The sequence below is a fragment of the Tupaia chinensis genome, unplaced genomic scaffold (genome assembly GCF_000334495.1).
Source record: "Tupaia chinensis unplaced genomic scaffold, TupChi_1.0 Scaffold148488_1, whole genome shotgun sequence".
Lineage (NCBI taxonomy): Eukaryota > Metazoa > Chordata > Mammalia > Scandentia > Tupaiidae > Tupaia > Tupaia belangeri.
The window spans coordinates 269,161-281,458 of record NW_006208337.1 but is presented as its reverse complement, the minus strand read 5'-3'; the positions used below and the strand labels follow the sequence as shown (position 1 = coordinate 281,458).

Sequence of the window (12,298 nt, the reverse complement as noted above, 5' to 3'; positions counted from 1 at the left end):
GCTCTTCCTAGAAGAACATTGTCAAGTGCAACCCAGGCCCACAGGAGGAGAGGAAACCCAGCCACTCCTGAGGGAGGACAAACACCCCCCTATTCAGGAGAGCTGAGGGATGGAAAGTAGAGAGCTGGAAAGCACACATGGTGCCCTTACACTGCACGTGTGACTTTACCCCAGCATCTACCAGTGTTTAAACATGTTTCTCTACGCTTCTTCCTTGCTCTACAATAAACTCCTTAACAAGAAAGGCCATGTCTACCGTTCGGGAGGATTTGGACATTGGCCAGCATGCTCAGTACACGTGGGTGGCACACCCCACGGTCACTCGCTGATCTCCTCTTTAGCGGCGGACTCCCTTGTTTCAGCTGAGCAGCAGGTGCCCAGGGAGAGCACAACACTCGCAGCCCTGCCTATAGCTGCATGCGGAGAACAGTATCTCAGCACGGAGGAGCGGAGCTCTGCCGCCACCCTCTTGCTGCTGGCTGGAGGGAAACGGGATGGTGGAGGTGGAGCAGCCTCACTGGACAAGAAAGAAACCAACTGAGCCAAGGCGGCAGGAGACGAGAGCTTCCCCGGTGGCCAACCTGGACTCATACAAGCATCAGCCACTGGGACCTGGCAGATCTTCAGCTGTATTAATAGTTTCAATGATAAACATTGAATGCTTCTCAAATAATCACTACTCTGAAATTTTAGACATTGAAACACAGTGGTAAAACCCTGTTTCTTAGTAGTTTTTGGTACTACTGTTCATAACTAACACACGTTATATGTTCCGTTTTTGAGAACTAAACAGTTCACAACTGTAAAATGGGGACAGAAAATTCCAAAGGATCCAGACAGAATGTACCGCCTCTGTAGACAGCCAGTTTTCCTAAGGAACTAGACTGAACACTTCAAGTCAGTGCACTTCTCAAATTTTGGATCTTTCACTCCCTTGTTTACATCAAGAAATACAAAGATGACAACAAAATAGCAGTCTTCATTTTACTTGATATTACCAAAACCAACCTTTTTCATGCAGTCCACATAATTATTGTATTGCAGAGTTCCTGGGGGAAACTCGTCAGACTTCATAGGGAAATTAGAAATGATGAGCTTTTCAAGAACACTCTTAAGGTCGTCCAGGCGGTCCCCAGTGAGGTTGGTGAAGAATGGGAGAAGGGCCACGGCTTGACCCTGCACAGCAAGGCAGACATGTGAGATTGTACTGACTGCAGAAGCTCCAGGATAAACCACATCACAGCTTCCTACAGACCTTGCAAGGAAAGCACTAGGGGCATTGAGTGAATGCCTTCAGAGCAACCTCTAGATTATGCTAAGAACCGATGTCAATGCAGTTGCTGTCCTCAGCTTTAAGTCTATAGGTCATTCAGGTGAGCAGGGCTACACTCACATGAATACAGAGGGAATGTACGTGGACTCTGTTTATGTCCTCTCCCTCTGCAAATAAGACCTACAGAGAGTATACCATGCAGGTGTTGAGTGGAAAAACACTGCGAGTAATCTACAGGACAAGTCACAACCACCCACTGCAGAACTTCATGCTGAGCTTCACAGGAAACAAGTGTGGATACCCACATCCCTGGAATGACAGATGAATTCCACGACGTTCTCACATGGAAAAATGGGAAACGGAGACTCATATAGAGTTGAAAGCTCCAAAGAATTACCCAGTTTATCCAATAAAAATAGTCCCTTTCATTAAGACCATATTTTATCAGCACTTAAAGTCTACTATTGTTAATACTTTAAAATTAGCAACCTGGAGGCCCAGCAATGGTGGCGCGAGGTCACTGGGGTCACATGGGAGGCCCTCATTTGATTCCCAGCCCAACCTCAACAGGCCAAGAGCAGTGGCCTGCCCCTGTGGCCCTCCGACTGGAAGCTGGGCAGAGGGGCTGTACACGCTCCTGGACATGTGCTCTCATAAAAAAAAAACTATCTTCAAATTACAGTGTTTACTATTGATGCTAAAGAATCAGAGACTTCCTATTATTTCTAATAGAAAAATAATTGAGAAACAGTTTAAAGTTAATATAGAAATTCAAAAAACATATTTAAATCATCTAGATGCAAAAAATTAGTTCAATTAGTTCAATTATGAACACTCTGGTTCTACTTAAAAAAAAAAATTGTTCTCATCTGAAAAGGGAAGTCGTGAAGCAGCCCATGCAGAACAGTAAGCTGAAGCGTAGGCTTCCTTCCAGGAACAGTGGAACACGCCTGCAGGCCAGTTATCAAGGGGGTACGTGAGGGCCAACTGTGCTATCGTCTACTTCTCATCATGTTTGAAATTTTCCATTAAAAAAACCCCACAAATACACAGATATAAAAATGGGAAAATAAAAGTGAATATAACTGGAAAAAATATCTGTTTTAACCATTTACCTTTTTTTTCTTTTTTACTTTTCAGAGATTTTTTGCTATAGGGCATGTGAACTCTCCAGAGAGACAAAGAGACAGAAAGTGAGAAATCACGTCACAGGCGGGATGACCACACCGAAATCCCTTCTCCTCCATTACCCTCTCAGAATCTTGGGCACACACGTACACACACCTAGTGTGAGTACACACCTAGTGCTGCAGAACTTCATGCTGAGCTTCACAGGAAACAAGTGTGGATACCCACATCCCTGGAATGACAGATGAATTCCACGACGTTCTCACATGGAAAAATGGGAAACGGAGACTCATATAGAGTTGAAAGCTCCAAAGAATTACCCAGTTTATCCAATAAAAATAGTCCCTTTCATTAAGACCATATTTTATCAGCACTTAAAGTCTACTATTGTTAATACTTTAAAATTAGCAACCTGGAGGCCCAGCAATGGTGGCGCGAGGTCACTGGGGTCACATGGGAGGCCCTCATTTGATTCCCAGCCCAACCTCAACAGGCCAAGAGCAGTGGCCTGCCCCTGTGGCCCTCCGACTGGAAGCTGGGCAGAGGGGCTGTACACGCTCCTGGACATGTGCTCTCATAAAAAAAAAACTATCTTCAAATTACAGTGTTTACTATTGATGCTAAAGAATCAGAGACTTCCTATTATTTCTAATAGAAAAATAATTGAGAAACAGTTTAAAGTTAATATAGAAATTCAAAAAACATATTTAAATCATCTAGATGCAAAAAATTAGTTCAATTAGTTCAATTATGAACACTCTGGTTCTACTTAAAAAAAAAAATTGTTCTCATCTGAAAAGGGAAGTCGTGAAGCAGCCCATGCAGAACAGTAAGCTGAAGCGTAGGCTTCCTTCCAGGAACAGTGGAACACGCCTGCAGGCCAGTTATCAAGGGGGTACGTGAGGGCCAACTGTGCTATCGTCTACTTCTCATCATGTTTGAAATTTTCCATTAAAAAAACCCCACAAATACACAGATATAAAAATGGGAAAATAAAAGTGAATATAACTGGAAAAAATATCTGTTTTAACCATTTACCTTTTTTTTCTTTTTTACTTTTCAGAGATTTTTTGCTATAGGGCATGTGAACTCTCCAGAGAGACAAAGAGACAGAAAGTGAGAAATCACGTCACAGGCGGGATGACCACACCGAAATCCCTTCTCCTCCATTACCCTCTCAGAATCTTGGGCACACACGTACACACACCTAGTGTGAGTACACACCTAGTGTGAGTTTAAGCCACGAGGTCCGGGACTCAAACCACAGTCAACTACGTGGGAGGTCCAGCAACGTAACCATCATGTCATCTGTTAGTCCCTAACCATTTACCTTTAAATGTAGGCCCAACTTGGAATCAGCAAGTAGACCAGTGTACGTTGTGAATACTTCTGGGAATGAGCTGTGTTTCGTATTAAATGATACAGACGAGTCAATCTAAAGGAGGGGGAATAAAAACGTGACATTTTTATATTACACCTCTATTTCCCTTAACACATCCTCAAATGCTTAAATTTCAGAAATAAACTAAGTCTGTTCTTGGGCTGCATAAATATTCTAACAATCTTATTATAAAATACAGTAATACTATCTTTTAAGACAATGCATAGAAGTGCACATTAAAATGAAAATATATAAGAAATTAGCATAAATAATGATGTAAAATAATGAAAAATGTTAAGAGTAATTAGCAATTATCACTCTAATATCCTTTTTATTTACCAAAGTAATGAGCTTTGGAAATAACTTCTATCAAAATGTTGAGGATACGCCTGTGCAGAGTTCAAAACAATAAACATGACTGCATTTTCAAAGATTTCTCAAAATACCTGTAAAATTTTTGCCAGTAAAGCCAGCACTGCTGTTTTGCTTTCAGGAGCAGCATCACTGGCTCCCCATGGGTCACAATGCCTCCAATTCTGCAGAATGGCAGTAGCAAGCTTCCCCCCTTGCTGTCGCTGACTAGCTCGGTCCCGGAAGCTCTGGTCTAACATGCCATTCAAAACGGCACTAACCTGAAAGATACATTACAGGGACAGAAGCAACTCATTAATGTCAACAATGACAGATAAAAAATTTACCTCACTTTATTTTATACTTATTCTTAGAAAATAAAGATGCTATTTCTATAAAAGGTGTTTATCCACTCCCAATCGTGTCCACACTTCCCTACAAGAAGTGCTGGACGGTTTCATCACACCGTCACACGAGTCCTGCTCCTCCTGGTTCTCGGGCTGGGGCATTCTCAACGGACTGCACTGGGAAGAGGAACCAGCCCGTCTGTCACCAGCGCCCCACAAGCACACTCCTGTGCATGCACTCGTGCACATTTCCTGTCCCACCACTGCCTTCCAATCGAGTGACATCCTAATGTTGGCTAGATTCATATTCAGTGGTCCTGTTTGATAATGATATAACATTTTTCAAGATGACTTCGAAGGATCATAACAACAGCTAACAATTTCTACCTCTACAGAGCAGGTTAAATCCCAAAAGCCCAGAAGTCAAGGAAACTAAAGCCATTTATTGGGTTGCATTTCTGTGTAGAAAAACGTAGAAAGATACACGGCGACTTTCCCAACAACCTGACAGATTGTAAACAGTGATCACCAAAGATCCCACGTGAGGGGGAAGAGAGCACAGCAGAAACCCGCAGAAGTGCTGGCCCGGAGCTGAGCAGAGGGGCCCTGGGACGTGAGGGTACTGTGGGTGGTGGGCAGACTTGACAGCCTGGGCTCAGGCTGGGCCTGCAGCTCCAGTACCACGTCCTGACAGAAGTTACTACGCCATGTGTGTATTTGTTTAAAATTCTAGGCCTAGAGACTTGGGGGAATGAAGGAGGGGAAAGCGTATCTGTTTCAACACCCAATGACGTTCACTAACTACTGATAAAAGCTGTGCTTTGTCTTCTTTGATTCTGCTCTGAAATGTAAGCAAGAGCTTTTGACCTTCCGAGAGAGAGAGATCTTGCTTGATTTTAATGAGTTATTTCAGAACTATGATGACCCTTTAATAAACAGTATACAAGAGAACATACTTCGAGGGAGATGCATTACCATTCTGGGATTGTCCACTGATGACTTCATAAGCTCCGATACAGCAAGATCGAGATTTCTCAACAATTCCGTGTTGATGGTGTCTGAGAACAAGCTATAGAAATACTCTCCATGGGGAATGCTGACGGCACTTCTCAGAGAGCTGCCTGAGGACGGCACAGAGAGCAACTCTGGGCTCAGGAGAAGACTCACGAGGCGGCCGCACTGTGAAGAAGAAGCAGGAGTGCCAGGGTGGGGCATTCGTCTGCCATCCAAAGACCCATAGGGGAAGGTCTAGAAAGCGCCTGCTATGTGAAGCTGGGTTCAAGGTTAAATTTTATACATTTAAATGAGCCCCAATTTCTCAGATTCCTTTTGGGAAAGAAATCTTCCCAGCTCCACCTTTTTGCTTTGAGAGAGAATCTAGTAAGGGCAAGTGTCTTCACGTGACTTACACATACACATAATTGTCTAGGTTGAGAAAGACAAAAGGGCAAAGGGCAGGCCTCTGGCTCTGGGAGAAGGGAAGATGAAAGAGTGAACCACACAGGGCCAGCTGCAGGTCTCGGCAACGGCAGAGCCCCCTGGGACCAGCCGCCCACAGCTCTGAGCACCCTGAAGTCACTTTCTATGTGCTCTGGAATCATTCTTAGGTCCTGCCCCCGCCCCTAAGGGTCCATCTGAAATACCACCAAGGACAGAGGAGAGACCAGGTGTGAGCACAAGTCAGCATTACATCACCAAACCTCCTCTGCCTAAGTACTTCTGTCAATAAAGTAGTACGGACAAAACCTCAATTTCAGAAAAATGCGAGGCCAGGTGTCATGGTAGTTCCAGCACTGGATGCCCACAAGGTCTACCGCGTTTAAGTCTCTGACCTAGTGGCTTGAAAATTAGGCTGGGCGTGTGTGCGTGCGTGCATGACCAAGATCCCAGGAGAATGGAGAAGGAACTGTGGCATGGCCAATCCCCCCCGCCCCCGGGGGTGACTTCTTAACTTTCCCTCTCATTGCCTGTCTCCACCGAGCATATGCACCCTATGGCAAAAATCTCCTTAAAAAAAAGAAAAGGAAAAAAAAAAAAAAGGTGGTGAGTCAGGCAGTGGCACCAGAGTGGTGTGGCTGGACCCACGTGGTGAAGGTACACAGTTCATGTCCTCGGGCCTCCCTGAGCACACTGGTGATCACGGGCATGGGCGCACACGTCCAGTGGGAACACGCGGCTGGGGCTGGGGTGGGTCGCGGTGACGTGTCTATCCCGAGGATACACGGCACAGCTATTTTTCCTACCAGTCCTCCAAAAGCAAAGGCCAACTCCAGGAGTCCACTGGCAAAGCGCTTACAGCTGGGATCTAGCGAGGGGAGGCTCTTCCTTTCACCTCCAGGTGGGATGCCGTCGTAAACCAGAGAAAGGAGCCTGCTGCCTAAGGGATGAGGCTGATCTGCAGACTGAAACAAAATCGACGCTGGAGTGCCTCGCAAAAGGCGTTTATGGAAAACACGATTTCACTCTCTCACTAGTTAAAATACGCAATGACAGCTGACTAGGACAACTCCTAATTCTGAGGAACTGTTAACTCAACTTGGCTTCCTGTGCTTTATTTTTCATTTATGTTGCCTTGCCATAAAGGCCTAACTGCAGTTAGCTCCTACGGCTTTTCAGAAGGCAGATCTGGAGATATGCAGATGTGCTCTATTTCACATTTACACATGTCTGTATTATGCTCATGTTTGTATTCCAGATAATACATTCATGACCACACTAAGTATTTACATAACTCCCATTTCAGCTTAGTCTATCATAAAGGATATGTATTACCAAAGAATACAGATAAACAGATTCACTGTAGCAATCAAACTAGGAGAAACACAGCGACCACCTGGCAGTTACCTGGGCTGGCAGTACGACAGGCAGCACCCCCGCTCTGTGCAGCTGCTTACACGCCGCCACGATGGGGGCCAGCTGGATCCTGTCCGCCTGTGCGTCAGGGTCGTACACATCGACGGCACAGAGTTCCTCCAGCCTGGGCGTGAGAAAGACCAGAGAAGACCAGGTGAGCTCTGCCCTCGCTCAGTGACCAGACGCGCAGGGACAGCGTTGCCCTATTACGGATTTAGTAATCGGCCACTCACACCCATTAACCCCGGCCTGGAAGGCAATGCCAGACCAGGCTCGTGTGCTACTCTCACCATGGCAATCCATCCTGGTACGAACCAACCCAAAACTGCTTATCCCAGGGCAGAGAAGGTCCTTGCCAAGGACAAAATCTCCGAACAACCCCTCCCCAGAAACCCTTTCCCTTAGGGCAGGACGACTGCAGCCATGGCTGCCAATCCGTACATACAACGAGGCGGCGGCCCAAGCGAAACCCGAGTGCCCACCTCTGTGTTGTCATTCTTTCCTTCAGGTGAACCTCCAGGATGTCCCTGTACGGGGACTTCATGAGTGCTCTCATCAGGTTCACACAAACGCTGGGAAGATGATCCATAACCTGGACGTCACCAACATTGAAACCCACACTCATGGGCTCGCACAGCGTCTTCACCAAGAGCTTCACGAGGTGCGTGTTACATAGATCTCTCTCAAGGAGCTGTGGAAGGCAGGCTGGATCAGGATACTTCTCCCAGACAGCACGCGTACTTTCCCAGCCTGTCAGGCCCATAAGGCCGGGAATTTTTGCCTCATTAGGGCAGAGGCTGGCAATCATCCTCTGCAAAGCACTGGGTAGTAAATACTCAGGCTCTGGGGCCACAGTCCCTGCTGCCACTGCTACCCCCAAGAGAGCAAAAGCAACCCTGGGTAGCACAGTCACGTTCCTCTGAAACTTCACTTACACAAGCGACAGCAGGTGGGTTCAGTGCCCTGTGGCTGCTGGGGTCTTGGAATGAGTCTGGCACTGAGCAGGCACTTGGCATACACTCGCTGGGTAGACTGGGGAGTTGGTTTACCCAGCAAGTCTGGTAGGTATCTTTACAAGCATTGCTACTGAGTGTTTCCTAGGGTAGACTGTTTTGTTGTTCTTGTTATTCAAGTTTTTGCCATAGGGCACATGTGCTCACCAGAGACAGAGAAAAACTGAGAAACCACTTCCCAGGGATGGCCATGCCGCAATCCCTTCTCCTCCATTCTCCTCTCAGGATCTTGGGCATGCACGCACACATGCCCAGCGTGAGTTTTAAGCCATTGGGTCTGGGACTTCAAACCATGGTCAGCCATGTGGGAATCCAGCACCTTAACCACCATACCACCAGCAAGTCCCAAGGCAGATGTTTGTTCAATAAAGTGATTAAAAAATTATTTTGTATCTTATTCACACAACGAAAATCTGAAGGAATATAATACGTTATTATCATGAAGAATAGATTGTAGGGTCCCCAGTGACATGGAGGTTAGAGCACCTGAATTCCACAAAGCCAGGTTCAAGTCCTGGACCCACTGACTTAAAACAATGCCAGGTGCAGCTGTATGTGAGCCCAAAATCCCCAAAAGAGAGAAATGGAGACAAGATAATGGTGTGACCATGCCACATGGAGGTGCAAGCTCTCCCTCTGTCTCTCCAGCAAGTACATGTGCTCTCTGGCAAATTAGAAAAAAAATTTAAAAATACAGATTGTACATCATAGTAAGTATAGTTTAAAAAGTGTATCATATATTGGGGACCAGCAGTTAGCATAATGGCTATGTCGTTGGACTCCCACGTAGTCGACCACAGTTCGCGTCCAGGACCCAGTGGCTTAGAACTCATGCCGGGCATGTGTGCGTGCGTGCCCAAGATCCCGAGAGGACAATGGAGGAGAAGGGAGTGTGGCGTGACCATCCCCCCTGGGGGGTGATTTCTTGCTTTCCTTCTCTATGTCTCTCTCTGTCTGGCTGGCGAGCGCACGTGCCCTATAGCAAAAACCTCTCAAAAAAAAAGTGTATCATATATTTACAAATTACCAAGAGATTTTAAATGTTATCTATTTGAATTAACAGATGTTAATTAGCTTGATTTAGCTGTTCTACTATATATGCATATATCAAAACATATACATCATAAATAGGGGCTGGCAGATGGCATGGTGGTTAAGGGTGCTGGACTCCCACATGTCTGACTGCGGTTTGAGTCCTGGACCTGGTGCCTGGCTTTCTAGCTTTCTCTCTCCCTCTCTCACTCTGTCCTTCTCTGGTCAAATTAAACTAAATAAATAAATAAATAAACAAACAAATAAACGAATAAATAAAATAACTTTTAGGGTCCAGCAGATGGCATAATGGCTATGTTGCTGGACTTCCATGTAGTCGACTGTGGTTCAAGTCCCAGACCTAGTGGCTTAAACTCAGGCCAGGCATGTGCCAGGATACTGAGACAAGAATGGAGAAGGAATTGCGGCATGGCCATCCCCTCTAGGGGGTGATTTCTTGTTGTCTCTGTCTCTGTCTTTCTGATGCGTGCACGTGCCCTTTAGCAAAAACCTCTCCAAAACAAACAAAAACTCTTAAAAAAAAATATATATATACACCATAAATAGATACAATTTGTATTTAACCAGTAAAATAAATAAAGTAGATAACTGTAGGCAATGGAAAGCACTAGAAAAACTAAAACCAGAACCAGTGGATGGGGTAATGGTTATGTTGCTGGACTCTCACGTAATTGATGATGGTTCAAGTCCTAGACCCGGAGGCTTGAAACGCACACTGGCCATGTGTGCACACATGCCCGAAATCCTGAGAAGAGAATGGAGAAGGGACTGCGGTGTGGCCATCCCCCATAAGGGGTGATTTCTCACTTCCTGTCTCTCTCTCTCTCTCTCCAGTGAGCACACAGCCTATAGCAAAAATCTCTCTAATAAAAACAAGAAGAAAAGAAAAACTAAAACCATTCCTTCTTCTTCTTCCTCTTTTTTTTTCTTTTGGTGAGAAATCACTCCCAGGGGATGGCCACACCTCAATCCCTTCTCCTACAGTCACTTCTCAGGATTTGGGCAAGCATGCACGTGTGCCCGGCATGAGTTTGAAGCCACCGGGTCCGGAACTTGAATTGCGGCCAACTACATGGGAGTCCAGTGACGTAACCATTACGCCATCGGCCGGTCCCACTAAAACCACTTCTAACACGGACTGTTTTACTAACGGGAATTCAAAGACTGGAAACGTGGGGTTACGATGCACGCTCATGGCCCTGGAGCGTCGCGCAGCAAGACAACCTGACACACTGTGAGGCTGACCCCCAGGGAAAGTGCTGGATTATGGTGTCAGGACCTGTCAGGGGTCTTGTCTGTTTCTCCCTTCGCTCCTACGCTCATGAAAAAGAAATAAGGGATAAAAAGACTTCATTTTGGTGCAAAAAATTTTGAAATTCATGTACTTTTCTTGTTGTTTTGCTCTAGGGCACGTGCTCTTCAGAAAGAAAGGAAGAGAGAGTGAGGAAGCATCCCCCTCAGGATGACCATGCCACAATCCCTTCTTCTCCATCCTCCTCTCAGGATGTTGGTCAGACATGCACATACGCCCAGTGTCTTTCAGGCTGCTGGGCCCAGGACTCAAAAGCACCAGATGGGTCCAGTCATCCTGGTCACTGCACCAGATGGGCCCAGCTGTCCTGCCCGGGCCATCCTGGTCACTGCACAAGATGGGCCCAGCTGTCCTGCCTGGCCGTCCTCATCACTGCACCAGATGGCTGGCCCATGCAAAGGTTCTTAATGTGCACTTTCTATGAACCTCTTGAAGAACTCTCATATTTCTTTTTGTGAGAGACACGCACAGGGGCCCCAAGCAAATCCCTGCCACACCACGATCATCTCCCAGGCAGGATCAGTGTGGCCAGGGCACCCCAAAAGTTGAAGACATGGCCTTCCCTCTCCATATCATCCAGTGACTGGCACCCTACCACCTCTGCCACCAGGACTAGGCCCTAACAGAAACCTGTGAAGAATTTTTCCAGAACCAAATCCTGACCCCGAATTGTCAGAGCAGGAGAAACTCCACCTTGCAACCCTCCGGGGCTGTGTTGAGCAGGGTCGTGGCGAACTCCATGATGCGGACCACAAGGGTGCACTTGCTGTAGTTGTACCTGTCCCCCTCCTGGGGGCTGGGTCTGCTGCCAGCCACCTCAGAGCCGAAGCACCTCTCCGCAGCTGTCAGGTCATGTGCAGCAAGGCTTTCCAGAAAGAATGCCACTGCCTTCAACAGTGAAGACTGTGTGCTGGGACCTAGAAATACGTACATCAAGTTACTCACACGTGCACGGCCTAACTCCACTAATGTAGATTAATGTAAATGCCTTCGAGTACAGGTACGATATACCTTCGGTCAAAATTTTTCTAAAGAAAAGTACTGCTTAATAAAAGCTGAATAAAATGGCAGTTATTTCTTCTCATTTCAAAATTTCAGAAGTAATACAACCCAAGCAGAAAACTACTTCAGGGGCCGCTGTGACGTAGTGGTTAAGGTGCTAGACTCCCACATGGACGACTGCGGTTGAGACCCAGACCAGGCGGCTTGAAACTCAAGCTGGGCCCCTGTGCATGTGTGCCCAAATCCCGAGAAGGGACTGAGGTGTGGCCATCCCTCCAGGGGTGGTTTCTCACTTTCTCTCTCTTTATGTCTCTGGCAAACATTTGCACTCTTTAACAAAAATGTCTCTCTCAAAAAAAAAAAAAAAAAAAAAAAAGAATACAACTTGAGATGCCCATAGTAAGAACACACCTAGAGAAGGTCAGGCCTCCACTCTCCACTCTCCAGCACTACTTGTGGGAAGATACACTCATATCATTTCAAAGGACAACTTGGAATTCATGCCAGGAGTCTGAACAAACATGCAAGGCAATTTCTACCCAACGTTAAAAAACACACTTGAGGGCGGCGGGCGGAGGGGCCCTG

The 12,298-nt window shown here is 46.3% G+C and overlaps 1 protein-coding gene across 1 annotated transcript in view; it reads right to left on the bottom strand.

Annotated features, from left to right (window-relative positions):
• PRKDC (protein kinase, DNA-activated, catalytic subunit) overlaps nt 1-12,298 on the bottom strand; it is a 203,018-nt gene that overhangs the window by 116,017 nt on the left and 74,703 nt on the right. Inside the window, exons 32-39 of the mRNA XM_006170448.3 lie at nt 11,405-11,628; nt 7,816-8,024; nt 7,325-7,457; nt 6,724-6,882; nt 5,456-5,659; nt 4,229-4,414; nt 3,732-3,836; nt 1,009-1,176 (exon numbers count right to left, since the gene is read on the bottom strand). Coding sequence (XP_006170510.1) covers nt 1,009-1,176; nt 3,732-3,836; nt 4,229-4,414; nt 5,456-5,659; nt 6,724-6,882; nt 7,325-7,457; nt 7,816-8,024; nt 11,405-11,628 — 1,388 coding nt within the window. The remainder of the gene's footprint in view (nt 1-1,008; nt 1,177-3,731; nt 3,837-4,228; nt 4,415-5,455; nt 5,660-6,723; nt 6,883-7,324; nt 7,458-7,815; nt 8,025-11,404; nt 11,629-12,298) is intronic.